At 43.8% G+C, this 27,215-nt stretch overlaps 1 protein-coding gene across 1 annotated transcript; it reads left to right on the plus strand.

The window, feature by feature from the left end:
• The first annotated feature begins 1,336 nt into the window (after window positions 1-1,336).
• Window positions 1,337-26,430, plus strand: C3H3orf52 (chromosome 3 C3orf52 homolog). Its single transcript, XM_058661283.1, has 6 exons — window positions 1,337-1,527; window positions 7,767-7,896; window positions 16,102-16,226; window positions 19,018-19,088; window positions 23,394-23,575; window positions 26,026-26,430. The coding sequence occupies exons 1-6, from the start codon at window positions 1,390-1,392 to the stop codon at window positions 26,028-26,030; spliced, it is 651 nt and encodes a 216-aa protein (XP_058517266.1). The 5' UTR covers window positions 1,337-1,389; the 3' UTR covers window positions 26,031-26,430.
• The last annotated feature ends 785 nt before the right edge of the window (window positions 26,431-27,215 follow it).

Raw genomic sequence — 27,215 nt, forward strand, 5'->3', positions numbered from 1 at the left:
TTGGAATAAATGTCAGCATGTGTCCCTAGCCCTAATAAAGTTACAGTGAGGACTAGATCCTCATTACTTATGAGCAGTAGCAGTAACAGTGATAAAAGGGACATTACCAATCTCAGGTGATTACAAGAATCAGTTTCTTATGGATGATTGATTAATGGTTGTGTCTTTATTTAAAAGCCTCTTGGAAATCCCAGCTGCAAACGATGCCTGGTTCCTGCGAGTTTTGTCTATAAAGGAGCGGAAGTCAGCGTCTGAGCAGCCTGCAGTAAGGTCCCTACTTGTCCACACAAGTCTTTGGAATGGAGCTTATTTGTACACTTCCTGCCTTCTCAAACGTGTGTGTGTGTGTGAGAGAGAGAGAGAGAGAGAGAGAGAGAGAGAGAGAGAGAGAGAGATCAAGACTGTCCTGGACAAACGCTTGAGAGCTGAGACTGGCGCAACACAATTTCAGGCTCACTAAACCAGAAATGCAATGTGTGCGCGCGAAGTGCATTTTTTGCTTAGGTGAGGAGGTGTCTCTGATCCTTCCCCTCAAAGGCAAACAATAATAGCCAAGTCTTATCCATGCTGGCCGTGTGTTAGTGTATTTCTGAGTGTTTTACTTGCCCCAGCTCTCAATCCTGGCAACACATTAAGCTAATCTTAAGCTACGCCAAATTTCCGGATCAGGGCACTTTGGCACAGCAAGGATGGTGCCTGAAGTCTTTTGGTTAAGTGCCCTCTGAATGGTCAATAAATAGTCTCGTTCTAGGGTCTGTTTCTGCATGCTTCCCTTCCCCCATCACCACTCAACACTGTCCCTCTGACTCTGGACGTGTGTGTGTGTGTGTGTGTGTGTGTGTGTGTGTGTGTGTGAAAGAGAAAGAGAGAGAAAGAAAGAATTTGCACTTTCAGAACCGGGTGCCATGCCAGGCACGCAGTGGAAGCTTTAGAGCTACTTGTTGACTCAGTGAAGGCATTTTGCTAGGCAACGAGGACTGGGGCAAGTCCCAGCAACTGACAGCTCTAGGGGGTATCAGGCCGGTTTTCCGCTGGAACGTCTTCACCAGAGGCCCCAAGATGAACTGGGTTGCCTTCGCAGAGCTAGGAAGGGCATACCAGGGAGCGCCCTGAACAAACCAGAAAAACTGCCCTCTTTTGCTCGGAAGCCCACGCCAGGTACGGTCGCAGCCGCTGGAGCCTGCAGGGGCGAGGAGCGCCTGCTGGGGCCAGCGCTCTCCGCTCCCCTGCATTCACCCCCTCCGCCCCTTCCCTCCCACAGCCCCAGGTCTTCAACGCGCCCTCGCCCAGTGGGTGGAGTGCGATCCGGGGAGGCAACCTTGGACTTTGCACCCTTAGGTGTGTGGGTGCTGCCTGCGGCAGAGCCGCTCAGCCCTCTTCTGCCGGCCCATGGAAGCGGCCGCGTCCCCATCGCCCGCGGATGAGCTGGAGCTCTCAGCGCTCGAGGCGCAGCCAGACGAGCAGACGCCTCTCAATGGAGCGGTCAGGGTCGTCCCCGCTTCGGGGGAGCAGGCTCGCCCGGTGCAGGTGAGGTGCTCGCGGCCGGGAAGCTGGGGTTCTCCCCGGGCGATCTCAGGGCAGCGCGGGACCCGGGGCTCGCCTGCCTGGCCCAGCGCGCTTCGGCAGTCCAACGGGAGGTGTGGCTGCGTCGGGTTTCCTGTAGTTTTTCAGATAGGGAAAACGAAGGTGATAGAAGGAGACCCCTTCTTTCTTTAGGAATCTGCCTCTTCGCAACTCCCCCCCTCCTCGCACATCACTCCTCCACTTCCCCTTCCTCCAGCGCTCACCCACCGTCCGCAGCCTGTCTCCACTCCCCTCCAGTCCTCCCCCAACAAACATTGTCTGCCTTCTCTCAGGCAGGCCTTTGGATTATTTAGGAAGACACGCGGTAAAAGTAGCAAGAGCCGGAGGCCAAAGCCTAGGGTTGTGGGCAAGTATTTTAAAAATTCTTCCCCCACAGGACTCTAAGCTAGCTCAGTTCTTTTTCTACTTTCTCCGAATTCCTCAGGAAGTCACTCCTGTTTCGACTGAGCTGTTTCCTGATTCAACTCTAGCAGTGGTGGGAGCAGTATTCACTCACGTCCAATGCTTGTAAAACATCAGAGACTGAATTCCAGGCTGTTCCTGCTGTGATTAACCCCTAAGAGTGGCTTGAGGTTGACTGGATCCACATATCCTCGTATCTATATATAGAACCTGATGGTTCTAGGCCCCACTCCTCCCCCTGCCCCCATTCGGCCAGTGAAGGAACAGGAAATTTACATGTTCGTGAATGGCTGGGTAGCCTGCTTTTATTGGTACCCTGAAAAGCACTTTGAGGCCTTGTCTTTGAATGGGATATAAACTTCCCAGAGCTTGCAGAAGGTCTGATGGCCGGGAGGTGTCTATAACCGCAGCCTCACTGCGTGCACCCTTAGGGAGGTTTAAGATTTGAGAACTGGAAATTCTTGTCCCACATTAGACAAACCTTGGACACTCCAAGTTTCCACATTTGTGACTGAATCTAGCACTCAAGAGTTCTTCAGGCAGCATCGCCATTACAGGATGTGTACCAGGGTCAAATGGTGGAAATGTGCCCAAACTGGGTGTCTGTGAAGACTGGGGGTGCTGGTGTAAAACAGTTGAAGGAAGGGTAAACAGGAGAGCCAGGCAAGGTGTCAGTATTTTCCAGTTGATTAGCACCTGCCCTGTAAAAATTGCTACTTCACGATCTGTTGACTTCCATGTGACTCAGTATGCACAGATAGCCCGGATTTCCTTGTTGAGGTAGCTTTGTAGCTCACTAAGTTGGAAAACACAGGTGAGCAACAGGGTAGAGTAAAGAAAGAGGGGTATGGAAGCACTGGGCAGGCATTCTAGTAATACCTGAACAGGGCATCTTTAAAAAGGAGACGACCCATCACCCCAGCAGGTGATCATTATTTTTAATTTTGAAGACGAAGTTAGGGTGCATTTAAACTCAGGAAGTCAGTTGATGTAGGGTCCAGTGTCTGTGTTTTGTTCTGTATTTTAGGGTTTCTTCACCTATGCCCTATTTTTAAATATTGCTTAGTTCCATTTTTTTTTCATTCACTACATGTTGTATAGACACTTTATGACGGTTGTTAGTATTGTGATCTCCCAGATGAAATTGAGTAAAAACATGAGACTCTGCTCAGTACCCTCAATGGTGCCGCTGAAATTTAACTCAAAAAATCAAGTTTTTTTAGATTTCCCACCTCTATGATGTTGTGTTGATTTAATCTATCATTGAAATACAATGATTTATGATTTATCTTCATTTAGTGTAGTTGCTTAGATTAGATATTGCTGATTTTATGAGTTATGCAATTTATAATCTAGGTGAAACAGCAGTTGTGTAGCACAGGAAGAGTAGCATTGAAGAGATTGGATCTGAATGGGTGAGTGGGTGGATGCTGAGGGGTTATTATAAGAAGACATTCCATACTGTTACTATAAGAAGACATCTGATACAGTGGCTGTCCCCTGACTTGGCAGAGCTGGGCTGTGAGGGTATAAGAAGGCAGTGGAAAGAAGCTTTACCCATTGTTGATCTAGGTTTCAGGTGTGAGGGAAAGAGACACAAGCCATTGATCCCTACTCTGCTTGCCATCATGCTAAACATAGGGTCAGATGTGGAAAAGAAATTATGCTAATAAGGTGAGATTGTTTTCTTCTTTGGCTTTGACTCAGGTTTCAAATAGAAATCTCAGAGACATTTAAAGTGAAGGCAGCAGCAGTAGAATAATAATAAACCACTAAGTTGATAATTTTGAGACATACAAGGCTTTTGGGAATGAACTACCTAAAGAGTTAGCTCCATTGCTACATATTATTTGTTCAGGACAAGAATAAACTGGCTCTTTTATGTTTGGATCAAACAACAAGTGATTAAATATTGCACAGAAGAATATGAAGTCTAAATTTTCCGGTTTGCTGAGAAAAATTCCCCTGACTGACATCACATCTGCTTCTGAATGATCCAAGCTTTTTGAATCTGAGACATGGATAGTCTGCCATGGTCACAGGATGGGCCTGTGTCGTGTGTTTAGACCCGTCCCTGAAGAGACAGAGGGTCCAGGGTAGTGTTCGGCTGAAAGCCAGGAGATACCTTGAGCTATGTCATGCAAACCCAGAATGGAAGGGCAGCTTGCAGACATCCTGGGCAGGCACTCTGGGAGAACTGCCTATGGCACTGCTTAGGAAGCTGATGAAGCAGGCAGTGAGACTTTGTGACTCAGTTTTGAGGGGAGACTCAGCATGCACCCAGTATCAGAGCTGCTTTGGCCTCAGGGGACCTGGGACTCTGCTTGTGACGCATCTAAAAGTTCACCCCTGATTTGCTTCTAACATGCAGGCAGCTGATTAGCATTGTAAGCTGTTTTTCAGCTGGGAGTGGGGTAGCCACTTTATACTGACCTAAAGGTTAGAAAGATGAATCTGTAAGGGATAGTACTCAGTGTTCTTCTTAGGCCTGTGGACAGCGCAGAGACGCATGCTGGGCTACAGGTGGGCAGTTTGGGGCTGGACCAAGAAGAGGCATTTCCTATATATAAAGACTATGTCATTGTGAGCTGTAATCCTCCTAGGAATTCCTAAGACTAACTAGTAATCTTTCAAACCATGAGAGTCCTAATTTATGATCCCCGAGGGACAGCAGAAGGTGCAAGTGGCTGAAGAAGTTCATCCAGTGGCTGATTGGATACTCCAGATAATTCTCTTTAGTGTTACGTTTTGTGGACCTGATTATCCCTTATATTTGAACTGAAAGCACAGGCTAATTTTGATAGGAGAAGCTTTTTAAGTGGGGACAATCGTTTCTGTCCCCTAGAAGCCCAAGATCCCTGTGCCAGCCTGTAGTTTCCCATGTGCTTAATGGAGCCCCTGACTCTGGTGGCTTAGGAGCAGCTCTGCAGCCTTGCCTCGGGATGAGAGGTGGTCTTACTTCTGGACCCAGAAACACACTCAAGATGATTCTCTTTCTGGGTATCTCTGGGCCTTCACTGCTCCCATCCAATGGGCTGGGTCCAAGAGTCCATGTATGGTACACTCAGGGTCTGTAAGTTAGGAGGAACAAGTGTGGGATATAAGAATGGGGAAGTTTAGGAACCTTTTCTCTATGTGGTTTCAGTTTACCCAGGAAGATAAAGCCATTCTTTGTTTGCATTTGAACAAGAAACCAGACAGGGCAGTCAGTGGCAGCAGCGTGGGGACAGCTCCTGCACTGGGTGGAAAAGGAGAGAACTGGGAGATTGGATCAGGCTCTTGGAGGGTGGGAGAGTTGGCACCAGATGTCTCAATCTGGTAAAGCAGTTGATCCACTTTGGGAAGTTTAAAATGACCTGCCAGGGCCTGTGGCCATCTCCCTGAAGACTCGGTGGGCCTACTGTCAGTCAAAATCTGTTGCAGGTGATACTGTTGTGCAGCCAGGCTTGGGACCTCTGGGAAAGTATGAAATGTATTATTTTGTGTCTGTTTTTAAAGATTCATTTATTTTTATTTGAGTGGCAGATTTTACAGAGAGAAAGGAAAAACACAGAGAGAGGTCTTTCATCCACTGGTTTACTCCCAGATGGCTGCAATAACCAGAGCTGAGCCCATCTGGGAGCCAGTTTTTTTTTTTTTTTTTTTTTTTTTTTAAAGAGTGATTGTTTATTTTTATTGGAAAAGTAGATTTACAGAAAGAAAGAGATACAGAGAAAAATATCTTCTGTCAGCTGGTTGCCAAAGTGGCCATAGCGGCTGGAGATGAGCTGATCCAAAGCCAGGAGCAAGGAGTTTCTTCTGGGTCTCCCATGTGGATGTAGGGTTCAAAGGCTTTAGACCATCCTCTACTGCTTTCCCAGTCCACAAGCAGGGAACTGGAAGGCAAGTGGAGCAGCAGGGCTATGAACTGGTGCCCATATGGGATCCCAGCACATGCAAGGCGAGGACTTTAGCCACTAGGCTACCGCCCTGGGCCCTGAAATATATTCATGGTTTTCTTCCCTGCTGGCCACCACCAAACTAAGAATGAGATAGAAAGTAAGCAATGTTTGGAGTCAGAAACCAGCTTCCTCAAGTGCTTTCTGGACAGGTGTACAGCTGTGTGTCATGGGGGAGGTGGAATTCGTTTCCTGGATTGAGCAGATGCTTCATGAATGTTATCTGTAGTTTTTATAGCAGCTCTGTAAGTCAGACTTAGTGTTGATAAACTAAACATGGTGGTTTCCAACGTGATAGTTTCAGTTACACCTCTTTGACTTTATGATGCTAGTATGAAAGTTACAAAGGTTCAAAATGTGTACTTTGAGTTTTTGTTTATTTCAAAATTTTAATGTATACAGGATTGTGCACGTATTTATATGGCCGCATATTATGTTTTAGCACAGGTATAAAAATTGTGTAAAGCTCACACTAGGGCAAGCATATACTTAAACATTTATTCTTTATGTTTATTTGGAATCCATATAACTTTAAAATGCATGTATGTGTGCATGTTATGGTTATCCATAGTCTCCCTACTGTGCGATAGAACTCTAACAGTTCTTTCTCCTGTCACTTGAATGTTGATCTTTTCCTGATAACCCCTTGTAATGCGGGGCAGCAGCGGAAGCAACACCAAACTTCATCTCCTGCTCAACCACAGACTGTCACTGAGGAAAGACCCAGTAGTCTATAGTGTGCTGTGTAGCTCACCTGGAATGTTCAGTAGGTTCGGTACAATAAATGAATTATGAACTTATGACATTTTCAGTTAATGATGGGTTTTCAGAATGTAGTTCGACCACAATTAGAGGGGCATCTTTGTTTTAAAAGTTCAGGACATGGGGGCCTGCAAATTTTAGTAGCTTGCTTAATGTTACCTGCTTTTATGTGTTTTACTTTGGATTAGAATTCAACCTGGTGTGTCTCAACATATTCTGTCATAGCCCATCGTCTCTGCACAAAAATGACCTAGTGGTGCAGCAGGTGTGGCTCTGAGAGGGGTTCTTCCAAGGCGACCTGACAGGCTGGGGATGTTTCCTGCAGTGAGGCCAATGGGCTGCAAGAGTGGGAAGCAGAGTTAGTCCTGATGTGTATGAAGTGCTCCACAAACCACTGTGGTTGTGATTGCTCACTGTGATCCCCGAGTGCCTCACTACACCCATTGCAACTTCTTTTTCTGCTCCCTTTTGCCTGTCCCTGCATTTCTTTCCTAAACCCCGCCCCTGCTTTTTAAAACATGGAATGTGGGGCCACACCACTGGTCTCATTGCTGATTTCTCTGTTTGTCCATTTCAAATTACACTTTCTTTTCTTCTTAAGTTAAAATTTAGCTCTTGTGTCCCCCAAACGTTCCAAGGGATAGTGATGCACCCCAGAATAAGTTTTTTAAGAGTTTTAATTTATTTTTATAAATATATGCTCCGGTAGATATTAAACCTTTCTCCAGCATGTCCCAATCTTTCACTACTTGATTGTGACACCCCCATCAGACTCCTGTGCTGGCCAGTTCTGTTATGGTTAAACACCGTGGATGCTATTTCTTGGGCTTTCAATGCCTTCCAAAATCGAGTCTGTAAATTCCCATCTACCCTTCCCAGGCTAGAGCCCCAAAACATTTTCTTGCTAAGCCAGCAAGGCTCTCCACTTTGCCCCTGGTGTAGCTTTGTGTAACCTCTATCCTGCTGAGTTTAGCCCTTGAGGTCTGGATCCTGCTGTTGTCATTCCTGTAATCACTGATTTGCGCCTAGGGGGAGTGTTGGAACCCAAGGGGTGCCTCACTTTCTTTTTTCGCTCTTCAGGCTAAGAAGGAAAACCCCTGGAGCTCCTGCAACAGGACTGTGGTGGGAAAGTGTAAACTGTGGATGGTCATCACCTCCGTTTTCCTGGGGCTCATTGTAGTGATCATCCTCAGCTTGTGTCTTGTTGGAGGTAAGACGACGACGGCAATGTGACTGAGGTGGTACATTTTAAGAACTTGTTTAAAACTTCTGACTTACACTGAAATGGAAGATACACTCATGGTTGTTTCATTAGCTACAACACAGATTTAAAAGTGGCTTGGAATATGTTCTATGAGTAGGAGAGACACATGATTCTTGTTTTATTTATGGCATTTTGTTTGTTGTTTGTTAATTTTGTAAGTCCCACAAGTATGGAGATCAGTGTTGTACCTCAAACTCTGTTCCTTTGATCTTGAAGATGTGTCTTAAATTTTAATGTAATCACTGTATTTTATTACATCTTGGATATCTGCTTGTTTGAAGGTTTGTAGGTTGTAATTTGGCAAAAAAAAATTTTTGTACTTCATCTAAAACATTATTATTATAATAAAATAATGAGTTTTAGAAAAACCTTTATAAAACCATGTACTTTTAGGCTGTCATTCTAGCTTCATTTAAAAGTAACTTTTATATTTGTATATAAACAAGTTTACATGGTACTCACTATGTACTTTGAATACTTACATATAATTTTATCATTTGCTTGTGTTTAAAGGCGATATATGTTTAGTTACCTACAATTAACTGATATTTAATTGTATTTTATTTTGACCTTTTCTCACATTTTAAAAATAACTTGAGATCAGAATGTCAGATTTTTCTGTAGTCATGTAGCCCGTCTTCAAGATTTTAGTGTTATACTGAGATTTTTTTGTTTGGTGGTTAGAAATTCTTTGTGTCATATTTTTATGAAGGCATGTCATCTTAAATCCTTTTGGATAGTTTCCATTTTTTTAAATGCTTACTGCTATTATGATTCTTTTATGGTGTACTCATTGATATAGAGCTCCCTCCAGTGGGTAACAATTTCAGTTTCAAAATAGGAAAGAAGAAAATTGCTTTTATTTGTATGTGGGTTAATGACAGGAGGCACTGAGCTGAGATTGAGTCCTAAAAGTGATGGGCCTCCAGGAGGATGTGGGTTGAATTAGGAGCACTTGAGTACTCTTTAGGAATTCTTTTTAGAAACTACATTTACTATTTGCTTCTGGTTCCCCTTTCCCTTGGTCCTTACCCACACCACCAACCCCCCGCTCCAATCTCAATTTTTCATAGTCCCTAGAAGAACAGGGAAACTGGGAGGATATTGCTAATCTCCAGCCTGGAAGATTCTTGGGCAGACATCCTGTCTCATTAGTTACCAAGGGCACTGTTTAAGTTGGATGGGTGATTGGTGAAGGCTACACTTTGGTTTTACAGGTAAGCAGGAAACTGAAAGCTATCATATATTTTCCATCATATTGGTGACAAGAGTTTTAGTGTGAACCCTTATATTTCCTCTTCACATCGACTCCGACAAGGTGAATGTTGAAACTGAAGCTGTGATTTGCAACCAGTTGGTTCTATCACAAAAACGCAACTGACTTGCCTGTCGGGATCTGGAATTCCCACAAAGGATGATGCAACAGGTGGTTTAGTATTCAGGATTCCGAAGCACAAAGACCAGAGATCTGTTTTCCATTCTGCGTCATCCAATCCCTTCAATTCACAAAGAAGAAATTCCATTTCCCTGCAACAGTTAGGGACCTGAAGGATTAAAGGCTAACAACCAGGGCAGAAGTTTTAAAAACTTGCACAAACTTCACTTTGACTGTTTTTGAAGTTTTATTTATTTTTATTTGGAAGGCAGATTTGTGGAGAAGAGGAGAGACAGAGAGAAGTATTCCTTTGGGTGGTCACTTTCCAGATGGCTACAATGGAGAAGCTGAGGCAATCTGAAGTTTTGACAGATGGGCTAAAGGTAGTCAGGGTCACTTCTCTGTTGAAATGTGAAAAGGGGGCATCTCTTTAGAAGTGCACAAAAGGCTTGCTTCTTACCAGAAGATCCCTTTAGCTGGGTAAAAGTGCCTTACCACCTTTCTGAATTTTTAGTTTATCACGAGAATGGAAAGAAGTTACCAGTTCCAAAGACTTTTTGTTTTATCAAGAGTGAGCTAGGCAGGATTACAATTGTGGCCTTCCGACTGGCTTTGTTCTTGTTCTGTTGTTAATTGTTACCCATTGTTCTGCTCACTTAAATTTAAAAGACATCACTTTTACTATTTTCCTGGGTCTTTCCTTTCTTGGAATTCCCTTTCTGATGCTGCACAGGAGATTTCCTCTTTAATATCTTTAATAAATCTTGCTTTGCATGCTGAAATTGTTCAACAAAAATTTTTCTTTCATGAGAGACAAGACTTGAAGTTGCCATGTCTTTTGTATTGAATTCCCGGCAACAAAACTGTGATTCAGGAGCTTCTTTTGGGTCTCCCATGAGGGTGCAGGGAACCAAGGACTGGTGCCATCATCCACTGTTTTCCCAGACCGTTAGCAGGGAGCTGGGTTAAAAGTGGAGCAGCTGAGACTTGAACTGGCAGCCATATGGGATGCCGGAATCACAGATGGAGGATTAGTGTTCTGTACCGCTGTACTGGTCCCTTGAATTTTTTTTTAAGACTTATTTATTTGTTTGGAAAGCAGAGTTAGAGAAACAGACATCTTCCACTCACTGATTCACTTCCCCCGTGGCCACAGTGTCTAGCGCTAGGCCAGGTTGAACCTATAACTCCCATATTGATTCCAGGGCCGAAGTACTTGGTCCTTCTTGGCTGTTTTTTCTAGATCTATTAGCAGGGCATAGAATTGGAGCAGCTGAGATTAAAACAAGTGCATTCCCTACTCCTCTGTATGGATAACCCTCTGTGCCACTGTACCAACTTCTTCGCTTTGAGTTTGATTGTAAATTTGTGCTTAAACATGTGTTAATATACAAGAGAGAGGTTTTTCATGCTTTCTTTTTAAAATCCTGGTAGTCTATTTATCTATTTTAAAAGATTTGTTAGAGAGAGAAGGGGACATATATATATACACATACTGTCACACACAGATTTTCCATCGGTTGGTTTCATTCCCCAAATGGCCACAGCCACAAGGCAGAGGGGTTGGCCAGGCCAAAGCCAGGAGGCTGGAACTCCATCCAGGTCTCCTAAGCAGGCGGCAAGGTCCCAGAGTTTGCAGCTGTCTCAGGTGCATTATCAGGGAGCTGATTGAAAATGGAGCAGCTAGGACTGAAACTGGCACTCACATGGGATGCTGGCATTTGCAGGCAGTGGCTTAATCTGGTGTACCCCAATGCTGGCCCAAGAGAATACATTTATTTTACTTGGCATTTACTGGGTTAGACTTATGGGGTAGTCTGAAAAGTTAGTCATTATTTAAAAGGCTTTAAATTCAAAAATTATACATGTTCAGATGCTCATGAGAGCATTGTAAGTTGTTTGATTTTAATATTACGTTCGGATAATTTTGCTGAATCATTAGGGCAGTGTCTTTAGTTTACAAAGAGGTGGAACAGGGACTCCTCTCTGATAGTCCCAGCTTCACCAAGAGGAGCTCTGAGCATCTCTGATGCTCAGCAGTGGCTCCAGCTGAATTGCCAAACCTGCTGATATGAATCACATATTTGTAAAAACTTTAAGGTATTGGGTAGGAAATGCAGCTATCCAAGAGAAGAAACATGTCTGGAGTCAAGGACTGGGCCTATAAGCCATCTGGGTTCCTTGAGAGGATAAGGTTCCTTCAGGACTATATTTGCTTTTGTACCTGCTTTTCCTGCTGCAAACCTCTTCATCTCCCGGAGCAGGGCTCTGTGTTCCTCAGCCAGAGGTCTTGTTGCAGATGTGGTGGTAACTATGCAGCAGCTGTTAAGGGACACAGCCTGGGGCTATGATTGCGTCCCAGAACGGATAGGATAACTAGATGGGCTGAGAACTGTGGGTAGTGCAGAATGTCCTGTAGGGAACTCTGGTGCCTGACATGGAATGTGAGAGCCTGGGGAGATGAGTAAAGCAGACCAGTTTGACACTAGTTTTATTATTGGGTTGCATGCTTTATTGCCTGTATCTGAGGTGAGCGCTTCAATTCTTTCTTTGTCATGCTTTTGAAGTGATGGCAAGTTCAAGGTTACGACTCAGGATCAGGCATTGAGTAGGACCTGCATTTGCAGTAGGGAGAAGGGGCCAGAACTCCACAGTTGTTTCTGACTTTATTTATTTATTTATTTATGTAGTTATTATTTATTTATTTATTTATTTATTTATTTATTTATTTGGAAAGGCAGATATACAGAGAGAGGAAGGGAGACAGAGAGGAAGATCCTCAGTCCGATGATTTACTCCTCAAGCAGCTGCAACAGCTGGAGCTGAGCCAATCCGAAGCCAGGAGCCAGGAGCTTCTTCCAGGTCTCCCATACGGGTGCAGGGTCCCAAATCTTTGGGCTATCCTAGACTGCTTTTCCAGGTCACAGGCAGGGAACTGGATGGGAAGCCGGGCCACCGGGAGTAGAACTGGCGCCCATATGGGATCCTGGCATGTTCAAGGGGAGGACTTACTTCAACCACTAGGCTATTGTGCCGGGCCTGTGTTTCTGACCTTTTTAAATGATCAGTTTTATGGGCAGAGATCAGGGAATCCTGTTGGATGTGAAACATTACTTTTGTCCCAGGTACCTAGGAAATAGATAATAATGTAGTCTCTCCTTCAAAGAATTATAAACCTACTGGCATGAAGAATCGAAAACAGCCTTTCTGTTTGTTTCAAAATTATTTTCCTTTTGAATAATTTGTAGATGCAACTAAGTATCCTCATGTGTTCTCCTTTCTTCATAAAATCTTCTAAGCTTTGGAGGGGAGAGACCCTGTGTAATTTTTTGTTAATGAAACTCTTTTGGTTTGACAAGATATTCTAAGTGTTGTAAAAAACAATGAGAACCAGATGGAGAGATACCCTGCTGGTTGCTTTATTTGTATTGAGTGCCCTTCCTTCCTTCCTTCCTTCCTTCCTTCCTTCCTTCCTTCCTTCCTTCCTCCCTCCCTCCCTCCCTCTCTCCCTCCCTCCCTCCCTCCCTCCCTCCCTCCCTTCCTTCCTTCCTTCTTTTGATTTCTTAATGTTTTATTGCAATGGCAGATTTACAGAGAGGAAAGACAGAAAGATTTTTCATCTAATGGTTTACCCCCTGAAATGCCGCAACAGTTGTAGCTGAGCTAATCCAAAACTAGGAACTAGGAGCTTCTTCTGGGTCTCCCATATGGGTGCAGGATCCCAAGGCTTTGTGCCATCCTTCACTGCTTCCCCAGGCCACAGGCAGGGAGCTGGATGGGAAGTGGAGCAGCTGAAACATGAACTGGCATCAGTATGGGATGCTGATGCTTGTGGTGGGGGATTGAACCATTGAGCCATCACACCAAGCTCTCATATTGAGTCACCTGCCATGGAGCAGTTGAGGAAAAAGCTCCAGGGATTTATGTGACTTGCCCAAAGTCATAAGGCTAATAGTGATTGCTGGGCTGGGGTTCGAACTATGTTTGACTATGTTTATTTCTAGAGTGACACAGAGAAGGGAATTTTTCATCTGCTGATTCCCAACCCACATGTGTTCAACAGCCAGGGCTGGGCCAGACTGAAGCCAGCGTGCAGGAATTCCATCTGGGTCTCCCATCTTGTGTACGGAATCCAGGTGTTAGCAGGGAGCTGGATCAGGTTCTGAGTTGCTTACACTTGAGCCATGCACTCTGATAACAGCTGCCAAGACATTTGGCATTGAAAGTTTTCCTATCCAGCTTCATTTTTTATATTGCAGGTGAAGATCTTTACTCATGATCCTCCAATGTACTATGTACCAGCTTTTGTGATTTCTTTAACCTATTTTCTCTATATGAACAGTATTACTCAGGTCAAATCTCTTGTTTAATTTTTCAAAATTGCTTGTTTTATATATCATTTTAAAGGCAGAGTGACACAGAGGGGGAGTGATGGAGACAGAGAAAGTGAGAGAGACAGAGAGAACCCCGACCTGCTGGTTCATTCTTTAAATATGAACCCAGGATTGGAAGCCTAATCCAAGCCTCCCACAAAGTGTCAGTACTTCAGTTGTCGCCTGATGTCCCCCGACCCTGCCCCCTGCCCCTGGAGTGCTCATTAGCAGGAGTTGGGAAGAGCAGAGGCAAGCCTGAACCCAGGCACTCTTGATATGAGATGTGGCTAACACAGGTGGCAGCTTAACCGCTGTGGCCAGTGTCTACCCCTAATGCTCATTAAAACATTTCTGAGTGGGTACACCTGTTAAAACTGTTATTATTTTACAAACAACTGTTCAGCCAGCACAGATTCGTTATTTGAGTGGTGCGAGTTAAAGTATTATTGGAAACTCTTTGAACTTTGTATACTGTGGAAATCTGTGTAATATGTCTAGAGCTCATACGTACCCATTGCAACATTATTTTTAAGAGTGGAAAGCTGAAAGCAATAATACCAGACTTAAGGAAATAAATCTACATGAACAGTATGAAACCACCAAAATAAGCTTTATAAGGAATAGCAAACACATACACTTTTGATATGTTAGCAACAAAAAAAGAATCAACACCAGTAAGCAACAATGAAAAGCAAGATATAAAGAAGATCTCAAATTTATAATGTAAAATATATGGGACATAGAATAAAAAATATTGGGGAAGCCACTTAACTAAAGGATTATTAGTAATTATATGGGCATTTGCCTTGTTATACTTTCCAGTACTTTGCAAATTTTCTGCTATGAGGGCATCAGTTTTATAATCAGACAGAATAAAGGAATGATTCATAACCAGTTATGATTCAGGGATCATTTCCTGAGTTTGGATTCTCCACGGTCACTCTTAGAGTCAATGATTTGCTAGGAGCACTTATGTGCTCAAGTACAGACTGACAATTATAATTTGTTACAACAAATGGATGTATTAAGTAAAAATATTGATGACAATGAATTCCAGAGGGAACAAGTTTCAGAGAGTCCTCTCCCAAGGGAGTTGAACAGGATTTTCTTAATTGCTTCCTCCACAGGTTGTGACAACGCATGGGAAATGTTTACTTGGTAAGCATACTGTAGATTCAGTGCCCAGGGTTTTGACTGGGGTTAGTCACATAGGCAACCACATTGTTTTTACAAACAGTTGAGGCATAGTGAGTCATCTTTTCAGGGCATGATAGGAACCCTTCCCCCAAATCCAGATTCCCAGACTACTAGCCAGGAGCCAGGCTTGAGCAGAAATCCAAGGCCTGCCAACTTACCCTGACTCTAAAAGTCTACAGCCTCACATTCCCAGATTTCCTCAAGGAATCAGTAGCCTGCTCTTCTTTTTACCTCCCTTTTATTTGTAAATGCTGAGTTTATTCTACCATAGCCTTCTCAAAATCCGGAGAAGTTGATGATGTTGTTTGAAGCATGGGGTTTTGAGAAAAGAGCGTACAGCAATAGGGCATCTGGTTTCTCCCACCCACACCTTTCTCAGGGTCAGAGAGGTGGTCCTCTGTGTGCCAGCTCGGGTGCCAGGGAAACATAATTGGCAATCAGTGCCGGTCTGTGGCTCCTGGCACCTGTTTCTGAGTGGTTTTCCCTAGGCTCTAACTGCTTAAAAACCAATTAGTGAGCAGTCATTAGGACAGAGCAATGTCTCAGGAATGTCATTCCTGCACAACCTCAAGCCCTGAGTGCAGTTTGGTTTCCTTGCCACAAGCAAAGTGTGTCCACATTCTGCCTCTGTGCAATGTGACTCTGTGCCAGCTGGGTCTGCCCACCCATCCTCTGTTTTCTTGGGGAGACTTCAAGACATGGGCTCACAGGCTCACCTGTTCTCCACTTGCTTGTGGTCAGTGTTGTTGATTCCTCATGCACAGCAGTATTTATGCACACACAACTGGGAGGTATTCCCGTGGAGTCCCTTGCTCCCAAAGCCAATCCTCCATTACCAATGTGATCTCTCTACTGTTCGTTAGTCCCTGCTTGAGCACCTGTGTACAGTACTAAACTGCAGGTTTGCAGGTTCATTTTGACAAAGGGTTCTCTTCAACTCCCCCGCCCCAGGCTGAATTTGCTGCATGCTGAGTCTCTTTTGGCATAAAACAAACAAAGCTGTTATCATAGTGGAGGCAGCATCTATGTCTTATTCAGCTCTACTGAGTGGAGAAATCATTTCTCCTTGTCCTTGCCTACTCTCTTCATCCTTTATTCTTGATGAGGACTCATCAGTATACGTAATTATGGCAGCCAGTGGGATAATAAGTTTGTATTATTATACAGTTGTTTACTTTCTATTTCTACCTTGCCCGCCCTCTCTAGTAACATACATCGATGAAGATGAGAGTGAATATCTTGTATTATCATCAAACAAAACTTTCTTCATCATGCTGAAGATTCCAGAGGAGTGCATGACAGAACAATTGCCTGATCTGCTCACTAGAAGGGTAATTACGTCTTGCTCATTATTTACTGGGTTCCTACAGTGAGAACATTGGTGCTGCGGGAACAGCTGGCATAGCAAATAGCTGGAATTCCTTGTCTGGGATTTTGAGGAAATTAATGCTATAGCTTCCCACCTCTTTTTCTTAAACTGTTATAAAACATTTCTATTGCTTTTTTGTTTAAGAGGTAGAGAGATGGAAGGAACAGGGAAGATAGGGAAGAGGGGGAGAATGCTGTCATCCATTGGTTTGCATCCCAGATTGTCTGCCATGGTTGGGGCCAAAGTCAGGAATTACAAATGCAATCCAGTTCTCCCATATGGGTGACAGGAATATCATTGTTGAAAACCATCACTTCTGCCTCCCTGGGTCCTCATTGGCAGGAATCAGGACTCAAGATTCGGAACTGGGAACCAAATCCAGACATTCCAATGTGTAACGCTGAGTGTCTTTCCTACTGATGTAAGCACCTGCTCTGATGCTGTATATTCTGTATGTATTTTCTGAAGTTCAAAATCAGAGGGAAAACCCTGGCCTCTTGCTATATACCTCCTGGAGGAAAGTGTTTTTGTATTCATTCTAGTCTTCTATTTAATTCCATATGTAGTGTACATTGAGGGTCTACCATATGCTAAACAACCTGCCAAGTGCCAGCCTCAAAAAATTGGTACCCTGAATAGAGTCAGAGTGCAAGTGTAAGAAGCAACTAAAGGAATAACAACCAAAGAACAGGGTGGTGTGTTCTGTCTTTGAGGTGCACACAATGTGTTGTACAGCTGTAAAGGAGAGTCATCCATATCACTTCAGGTAGCCATCAAAGTTCCCAAACCTTGCAGGGATTCTTATGGAGCCTTCCTCAGGGAGGTGGGATGAATGGTCACTCACCCTTCAGCTCTCACCGTTCCTTGGAGAGTGGGAGCAGTGTTGAAGGATCAAGACTTAGTGTCATGCCTTTGTCTTCCTGGTGACCAGTCTCAGAAGCAAAGATACTCCTGTAAACTTGTAAATTCCAAGGATTTAGGAGTAGCTCTGTGTTGGAACTGGAGATAAAGACCAAATCTTAGAAAAAAAGATATAGCTGGTACCCCAATTACTTAGGAAATTATTGGGATTTTAGAAGTTTGGTGTTGAGAATTTGGGAGAGAACAATTGTGTATTTTTACTACATTTCAATATTTGAACACCTCACTTTGTTTTTCTGGAGCCCCTTGCCCTGTGCTTGGTGGGCAATTGCTGATGGCCTCCCAGATCACCTACTCAGACCTCTGCCACTCTGGAAGCTGTATTCTAACGAATCACAGTGTCAGACTGCCTCTGTCAGCTGCCTCACTGGGCTTCTGTCTCTACACCAAGCCTCCCAGCACAGGATGGGAGACAGTGGGTGAGGGGAGATGAGGCCTGTGCGTCATGGCTGTGGGCCCACTGTGGACACTCTGACTAACATGGGAATAGGTCCTACTCACACTCAGGAGTAGAATCTTAGTGTGGACAAGTCATCTCTTCCCATCCATCCCCTCCTCCTCCTCTCCCCTCTGGTTCCATTTGGCTCCCCTTTGCTCTTCTGTTCCCTCTGCTGTCCTCCCATTCCTTCCCCTCCGTTCCTCTTTCTACCCCTCCATTTCCTTCCTTCTCCCTTCCCTTCCTCCTCTCACCCTTTCCCTCCCTTTCCTCCCTCTTTCTCCCCTTTTCTTCCGGCTTCTTCCCTTTCCTGGAAGAGAGGAAAATGGAGAGTAATTTGCAAGATTTAATTACATGAAGGCACACCTGCCCATGGGCCCAGAAACTCCAGTTCTTGATGTATAGCCAAGGGAAACTTATGTGGACAAGAAGAGATGCAAAGAGGTGTGCAAAGACTAATCCCTTCATCATAGCGTGTAGTGGAGATAATTGGATGAACTGATGTAATCATTTATGGGGTTTGTGCAGTGGTTTGGCTGAATGACCTTCATGGACACATTTGTATGGGTCAATGTGAAATGTGAGAAAAAAGCAAGTCTTAGAATGGAATGCTTTTTAGTTGAATAAAAACCAGATTAAATGATACATTGTTATGATTATGTAAGGAAGTGGTAATTCATAAAACTGCAAGGAGAAGATGCTAGTCAGTTTCAGGATGCTGGTTAGCACTAGGAGAGGAAGGGAGGAAAAGTCAGCTAGGTATAGAAGGAACTTTAGCTTTGTTTTGTTTCCTAAAATGAAGGGCTGAACTGCATACCAGTAGCCCCTGATTTATGATGGCTGAACTTGGAATTTTCAACTTTGTGGTGGCATGAAAGCACACTGGTGCAACTGTTTTGCTTTTTAGTGCCAAGACAGCATTTGATGAGGTAAACAATACTTGATTATAAAACAGGCTCTATGTTAGGTAACTCAGCCCAATAGTGGACTAGTGTAAGTGTGTGGAGCATGTTTAAGCTAGGTTGTGACATAATGCTTGGTGTCAGATCAGGTGTACAGAATGCATGCATGTCTGCAATTTGCAATGAGTCAGTTGAGACCACACCTATGACCTAAAAGAAGCCATGAACCTAAGTGGTGGAACATAGAAATCATTGTTTTTCATCATCTGTTTAATTTTTCATGGATAAAATAGAGCTTCTGCATCTTTGTGATTGCTTATGTGGGCCTTTCGTCTGGGGCTGTTCTAGTCTCAAACATGGCTCTTTCTTATTACAGGCATGTCCTGGAGAAGGTAAAAAGACACCCTAGAAACCTAAAAACAGCTCTGCTTTGCCAAATGCTATGCAGTATGATCTGTTACTGATGTGTGTGGTTTTGTTTCTGTTTATTTCAGCTCACTGATTTGTATAGTACTTCACCATCTCTGCATCGTTATTTTACTTCGGTTAAAATGACAGATTTCAGGTAAGAGAGTGGAATGATACATTTTGGACTGTGTCTCAGAAAATAGCACCCTCCCAAACCCCAGTGCCATGGCCTCCGTGGACTTGGCAGGACTTCCTAAAACCTTTTTTTTTTTTTAAAGATTTATTCATTTTATTACGGCCAGATATACACAGAGGAGGAGAGACAGAGAGAGGAAGATCTTCCGTCCGATGATTCACTCCCCAAGTGAGCCGCAACGGGCCGATGCACGCCGATCCGAAGCTGGGAACCAGGAACCTCCTCTGGGTCTCCCACACGGGTGCAGTGTCCCAATGCATTGGGCCATCCTCAACTGCTTTCCCAGGCCACAAGCAGGGAGCTGGATGGGAAGTGGAGCTGCCGGGATTAGAACCGGCGCCCATATGGGATCCCAGGGCGTTCAAGACGAGGACTTTAGCCGCTAGGCCACGCCGCCGGGCCCCCTAAAACCTTTCTGCATTCTGGAAGCCAATGCTAGAATCACAGTGTTAGTGCTATGTGGCTTTTGGGAGACCAGCTAACTCAAATATTCTTATTTCACAAACAAGAATAAAGAAGCCCAGGTTAATTATATGATTCAACCAGGGTCAGCAAAGGGAGGAAAAGCCAGTCCCAGTAAACAATTCCTGTTTATCAGGAAGTGCTCAATAGGCTAAGGAAAAGGTAGAAAATGGTCTCAGGTGGTTTTGTGATGTCTGTGATGTAATCTGTGTGCTGACTTTTTCTCAATGTGCTGTTGTTGCATTTGAGAAATGCAAATAATGCAGAAGCACCACTCTTTGCCTGGCATCATATATATGAAGGTGTATATCACATGAAAAGTTTATCCTCTACCTCTCTTGGTACTGTGATTGTCAATAATAACCAATTGCACTTCCTTCCAAAATGTTTACAACCATCAACAATTTGGTGTGAATTCTTCTGTACTATAGTTATTGTATGTATTAGATGCATATATATTCATGCTTTCTTTTGTGGCTTAATTTCTTCCCTATTCTTTAATGCTCCTGGGATGGATACCAATAGATACAGGGATCATTTCATTATCATTTTATACAATTAGGATGATTAGAGGTCAACGAAAGAAGTTTTACCTCGCAAAGCCTTATCCTCTACTTTGCCTAAAATGTCTCTGGAAGGTGACCCTCAAAGCCTGTGTTGTATTTTGAGCTTTCACTCCCACAGCTGTCCATCTTCCTAACTACAGTGGTAGTAGAGCTGGAAGGAGAAACATGTAAAGCAGGTGGTGGCATTAGGTTGCTGCACCAAGATAGACTTGATGTTGGAAGTCATACATACAATGGCAGGCTGCCCTCCTAAATGACTCAAGTTGCAAGTTATTTTATGGTCACCTTTTGATGTTACTTATTTTAAATTGCAAAATTAGCAAAGCATAAGAGAGGGAGAAATGCAGGATCAGATCCAGGGCATTTTCCTCTGCGCTTTTGCCCTGATTTGCAATTTGAAGACTATAGCAGAGATTAGAGAGAAACCCTAGAGCCTGTGGGGTCTCTCCAAGTTCAGGCCTAGGTTATTGGAGAAGGGATCATGTAATGGGTGCAGCAGAGTTTGGAAAAAAAGTCTAAAAATCTATGTTTAGGAAAAGCTTATAAAATTTAGTCCATTTTGAAAAGTTTAGGCTGAGTTTCTAAAATACTGGAAGCAAGCAAAAGCCATTGTTACAGGAAGATGCCATGTACAATTGGGAGCCACTGCATCCCCACATCTCTAACTGCCCATCTGAGTCTATAAGGGACATGGACCTCAGAACTGTGCCGGTCCCAGAGCAGCCTGAAGGTGTTTTCTGGCTTATTGTTGGCTGGTTTCACTCCAGTGGTGGACAGCTAGGGTAAAGTCCACAGGATTCATTGCTGTCCTGACCTTTCTTCTGATGCCCTTGGGATTCAACCTCATGTGAGTTCACCTAGCGACTTGAGCAGTTGAGACTAGGGTGGCCCCGACTGACCTCATTACACACCTGATATTCTGATATTCTGATTCAGTTTCCAGCCTGGTCTTCTGAGGATCAACCAGGCCACTGTGGTGGACCGGTGGCCAGGAGAATGCAAGAGAACTACCTATGGAGATGCTAACCATCATTAGCAGTAATTGCAGGATAGACCCCCAGGGACAAGTAATGACACCTGCAAACTAGGGTAGCTGAATTGGGATTTTTTTTAATTTAATTATTTTTTTTTATTAATTATTTTGCATTATGTGACAGTTTCATAGGCTCTGGGAATCCCCCCACCCCTCCCCCTCCCCACGCCCCTCCCCCCTGGTGGATTCCTCCACCTTGATGCAGTATTACAGTTCAAATTCAATCAAGATTCTTTCCTTGCAAACATATACCAAGCATAGAGTCCAGCTACTTATTGTCCAGATGGGTTGAACAGTTTCTTGGGGAGACCATTTCTGGCCCAAAGTTAGAGCTGGTAGAATATCATCCCAGTCAATCAAGAGTCCCAATATAACATCAACAGCAGTTTGCAATATTATGGAATTGACATGGTTTTGAGTAACCAGTATGTTAAAAAAAAAAAAAAAAAGCAAGTCCTAACCACAACCTATGATTAGCTCATTGACATTTCAATTTTAGTTTATATACAGCACCGGCTGCTATATACCTTAAAATGGCTATAAGGTACCATTCAGCTGTCTCGTGTCTGTTTCATCTTAGTATTTAGCCATTTGTTGTGCTGAAGTATAATTTTGCTGATCTTGGCAGATTTTAGGATAATCTAGACTGGCTTGTAACTCTAACAAGACATTTGTCGACATTTAAGGTGCAGAACATTTTTTGGGGGGGGCGGTGTGCAGGGAAATCCTCAACACCATGGTGAGGAGTGACTAATCTTTGTGTCCCACCCAGCGAGGCATGAGCCAATCCACGCCAGCTCTTTCCTGTCAGATTTCAAGCTCTACTTTCTGTTGTTTGTCTATTTATTTTAGGTTTTTTTTAGTTTGTATGATTGTTTGTTTGCTATGAGGGGTTTTCGAAGTGATCCCGAAGGTCATTGCGAGGGAGGGTGGGGGTCCAGAGTTGGAGCCAGGCTCGGACCAGAGAAAGCTCTCCTCCCTGGTCCCGAAGGACATTTATTGTTCTTTTGTTTCTGCGGACCGCTCAGTGAATTGGGATTTGAAAGTGAAATTTCCAGGCCATATGTGGTGGCATCTGTAAATTGAAACTGTAACTTTCTTCAAGATCCAATTCTGCATTATTTATTTGATCCATAGGATTTGGTATAGTACAATTTATGATGAAATGAATTCAGTCACACCAATGTAAGAACTTTTGCCTATGTAACTTCTAAACACAAGAGGGAGCTCTTTGCCTAAACATACCAAGAGCAAACCTTGGTTGACACTTGGAACTGGTGCTGCTGTAAAACCTTCCCTAGGGTGCAAGTCTCAAATGTGATACCTCTAGTTAATTATTTTATTACAGGTTCTTAATCTAGGCCACCTTGAACTCACATAATAGAATGACTGTAGAAAACCAAAATTGTAAGGTAGCATTTAACAAGCAGCTTAAGGTATTAATTAACCTAAGATAAACCTATGATTACTTTTATTTTGGAAATGGGAAGAGCATTTTCTGAAGGAAGTGAACTCCTTTATTTAAGACACATTCCCGAGAGTCTCCGAGCTTCATTCTTCCGTCTGAAGGGCCTCTGGAACTGAACATGAAATAAGAAATTTCCTTACTTGAGGACAAACCTGAGAGGGTGATTTACAGGGATCACAGGATGGACACTGTGTGAGCTCAATTGTGGATCCAGCGAGTGGCAGGGAGCTTTAGACTCAACCTTAAAGCTGTTATAGGTTGAATAAAGAACTGTTTAAACTTTATAGCTCTGAGGTGCACTTCTGGATCTGTGTTGAGAACCTAGGGAAGGGACTCCATGGAGAGAAAAGGGCAGACTTCTTGGCTTGTTGGAAGAGACAGAAGGCTGGTGTTGGGACTGATGGCACATCACCCCTTGGGTATTCCCTGAGCATAGCTGGGTCATGGTGGCTTTCCCTCTGATGGCCTTTCTCTGTGGACTGCCATGGGTTAGGCAGCAGGTGTGGAAGGAGGTAACTGCCCATTTCAGCATTTGGGGATGTGTCCCTGGAAAAATGTTCTTCTTGGGCAGAATACTGGAGGCCATTGTGTACTAGTTGCAAGCACAATGACTGTACAATAGTAACTGTTGTACTGACAGCAGTAACTGAGTACCTGTGCCTGTTTCACATGGGCTTCCTGGATTTCTAGGCATTTCTGTTGATGTGTTTTGATATTTCTGTTGGTTTGTCTTTCAGTGGTGAAAATGCCACGGTGACTTATCACTTGCAATTTGGGGTTCCCTCTGAAGATGATGACTTCATGAAGTATATGATGAGTGAGGAGTTGGTGCTGGGCATTTTGATGCAGAATTTTCATGATCAAAACGTACCTGGTTGTGAGAGTCTGGGCCTTGATCCCACATCCCTCCTGCTTTATGGTAAGCAGTACAAGCAAGAAAATCGGAGTTGAAAGGACGGACAGGTGAACAGCTTGCAGAAAATCTGAGAAGATGAGAAGATTGGGCCTCAACTAAGAGCCTTGGAGACAGTGCCCAGGGCCACAAGGTTGTGGCTCAAACGTCTCTATTCCTCTAGAGACTTTTTCCCAGGCCTGTCTTCTTTGGGGTTTTTCTGTAACCTCATGTTCCCTTTCTGGGGCATGAATGGGCTGCATTTGGCCCATTTTCAGGGTTGTAGTTTCTAACTGTTTTGAAAGCGAAGGCAGATAGAGACCAAGCAGAAAGGAGGAAGGAGATCTAGAGAAGGTGGCTGGCAAAGCAGAGATGAGCTCGGAATCAACTTCTAATGGGAGGGAAGGCTGTGTCAGGGCAGGGAGGCAGTAAGAGGGCCCAGGGGAATTCTTAGGCTGGTTTCTCATGTTCATGTGAACTGGAGTTTTGGTGGTGTCACTCGTATCCTCATGACTGGGTGGCCACTGTTTTCCCATATGGTGATAGTATTTTAATGCTTCTGAGAACAAAAATTATTTTACAGAATGTATTTGTATTTTTCCTGTGAAAGGAAGAGTTGTGCCATCTACTTGTTCACTCCCTAGACACCTGGATCAGCAGTGCTGGATCAGGCCATTGAGGTGCTTGGGAGTTGACCTGTGTCTCTGATGTGCATTGCTGGGACATAATTTGTGGAGCCATCTTCTACCTCTTCCTGGGGTCTGCATTTGCAGGAAGCTGGAATCGGGAGTGCATCTGGGACTTGAACCCAGGCACTCTAGTACGGGGTGTAGACATCCCAAGTAGGGTCTTACATGCTGCTGAGAACAAATATCCTTAACATTTTTTGGTTTGTATCCCTTGGAAAACGTGAAGACAGTCCCTGTGCTTTTTCCCCAGAAAGGAGGAAAGCTCATGTGCTTCCCAGTGCAGTTTCAGGGGTTCCGAGGATTCCACTGGGGTTCATTCCTGTTCACTTTGGAGGCAGGGCATTGTATCAGATTGTGACGAGGATTCATGAGGGTGTGTATGTGTACAAAGCCCATTCTCTGGCAAGAAAATAGGGATAAAGTTGATTCTCCACATCTTTAGGTCCAGTATCAAGTACACATGGTTGAAAAATACTTGGGAAAATTGTGTTTGTCATGAACACACACTGAGGTATTTTGCTTGTCATAATTCCTTAAGCAGTGCAATCTTAACAACTATTTGCATAGCATATGCATTGTGGTGGATATTCTAAGTAATCTGAAGGTGAGTTGAAGTATATAAGAGGGTGTGCATGGACAAAATGCAGATGTTATACCATTCTAGATAGAATTCTGTGTTGAGATCTGTGGATGTTGCCATTTATGGGGGTTCTAGAACCAATCCCCTATGGATAATGGGGAATCTCTATACTGTGATGATTTTGGTTTGGCTAAAGGAAAATTTTGATGCCTCAAAAAAAGAAAAAGTTCTTTTCATATGGGTTATAAATGGATTTCAAAATCCCTCATCCCTCACCCTTCTCATCTTTGCTTTATCACCTTATGAATGGATGGGAAATTCTCTTAAAAAAGTCAAAAAGTATACCATGCGTTCATTTGGACACAGGTTAGTTCCCTTTCTTTCACAGGGAGGGATCTCCTGGTAAACAGGGGGAGGAAAAAAGCAAAAAGAAGACATGTGTGAGAGAGGATGAAGAACTCCAGCCAGGTCTTGCGGGCACATTTCTGGATAAATTGCTGAGTGACAGCCTGTAAGGCAAGCATACGTGTTTTGTCCTTGAGAAAGCTTCCTGCAGTATCAAGGGAAATGGATTCCCCAGGGTCAGTGGAAAGTCTTGCTGTGAGGCACTGACCAGTTCTCAATAGGGGACATCCTGGCAATGTTAGGAGTCATCTTTACTTGAAAATACACAGGAACTTAGCACCTAGTGGATGCTTGCCAAGGTTTCCACTAAACTGCCAGTGCACGCAGGGCCGCTCTCTGCATCAGAGTCATGTAGTCCAAATGTCAGCTCAGCTGTGGTTGGGACGCAGCTGCACAGCCCACCATCTGCAGGGTCTGTTTAGGCCTGCGTCAGCAGCAGCCAGCTGCATGTCACCTTGCCTGTTTGCAGGTCTTACCTTACACTGTACACATTTGAAAAAACCGAAGTCGTAGAGGACTGAATGACAAGAAGCCGGATCAGAATGATGTTTTTAATGGGTTAGATCACAAAAAAGATCCAAAAAAGCCAACAATAAATACTGTTTGTCTTCTGAAAAGTGTTCATAGTAATGTTTTCATGTGTCTGTGTACACGTGTGCATTAGTAAGCTTCCTCTGTTAGGAGTTTACAATATTCCAGTTTTACCTCAGACTGTATATTCAAATTCCATCAACTGAAAGTGTCCATGTTTAATCAGGATTTTTTAAATGAGTAACTTTGGTTCACCCATGTCTTCTTTCCAGAATGAAGTGCCATTGAGTTTTGGAGATGAAGAGAATCCGTTCTGATGTGGATTAATGTAGACGAGCCCGGCAAATGACCAGAGGGATAAGGACTGTCTTTTCTGTCTCTGTATGCTTACAAGGTCTGGCTCCACATCCAGCATACCAACTCCAAGTGCTGCCCCTGGTAGGGCACTCGCTCCAGTCTTGACAAAGCATGAAATCAGAGAGGGGCTGGAGAGTTGATGGGACAGGAAGATGGACCCCAGAGTTTGAAGCTGGTATTCTCCAAGCAATGGCTGCCTCCACCCACATGTGGATACTTTCTTATAATGCAGGGATGATGCACTGCCTCCTTTCATGGAAGATCTACTAGCCTGTGCTGGTGGAGCTGGTGGTGCAGGGAGTGGCAGGTGGCCAAAGTGACTGGCTGGTCACTCTGAAATCCTTTTCCTTGTCTGCTTTGTACCTGATCTATCTCACAACCAGGCAATGAGGAAAAGGAAGGTATTTTACAAGACTTAAGCAACGTGGCTGTGTCTATTTTCATGACCTGTACTTGGAAGTCCTGGAAAATCAGCCTTAAGCGTATCCACTAATGTCACTGTGTATGTGCATGTCATAGATGTGTATGACTCCAGAAACAAGATAGCTGCTTCCTAATTTTGAATCTCATTGTTCCTGTGACTCCTGAACACCTCTTATAGAAACATGGGTCCCTTTGAGTTTTGAATATACTACCATTGTTTTTGGATAGCCACCCCATTTGAATTTTTATAAACTTTGATCAGAATCATTCACATTGCTTAATGGCTGCTATTGATGGCTCCCATAGGATGCAAATTGCCTAGTGTTAGTAGCTTGCCTGTGGGACTCAGCATTGGATGGAGTTTATGGTCACAAAAGGACAGAGTTCCATTTGCTAATATTGCAGCTCCAGTCACATTGGGGAGAAGTCAGTGTGAAGGGCAGCTCTGTGGGCATGTTGGAGTGCATGTCTCAGGCTAGACTGAACTTGACCCCAAGAGTTTGAGTAACAAGAGTTTGCTTTCTTATTCAACTGGAAGATGCAAACAAACTTCTTATCTCATTATAGGGATGGTTCCTTAAATTAGTAAAACCAGTGAATTTCCCTTCCTCCTCTATTTTTTTACATGTAAGTGTGAGCCTTTGTATGTTTGTACTTTTTAGAAAACAAACTTTTTCACGGA

This window comes from Ochotona princeps, chromosome 3 (genome assembly GCF_030435755.1).
Source record: "Ochotona princeps isolate mOchPri1 chromosome 3, mOchPri1.hap1, whole genome shotgun sequence".
Lineage (NCBI taxonomy): Eukaryota > Metazoa > Chordata > Mammalia > Lagomorpha > Ochotonidae > Ochotona > Ochotona princeps.

What these genes read in the sequence shown, in the direction of transcription:
- C3H3orf52 (XM_058661283.1), top strand. Translation starts at nt 1,390, where the DNA reads ATGGAAGCGGCCGCGTCCCCATCGCCCGCGGATGAGCTGGAGCTCTCA. An exon ending in AGCAGGCTCGCCCGGTGCAG is followed by an intron (nt 1,528 to 7,766) that starts GTGAGGTGCTCG and finishes TTCGCTCTTCAG; the next exon opens with GCTAAGAAGGAAAACCCCTG. An exon ending in CTGATCTGCTCACTAGAAGG is followed by an intron (nt 16,227 to 19,017) that starts GTAATTACGTCT and finishes TGTTTATTTCAG; the next exon opens with CTCACTGATTTGTATAGTAC.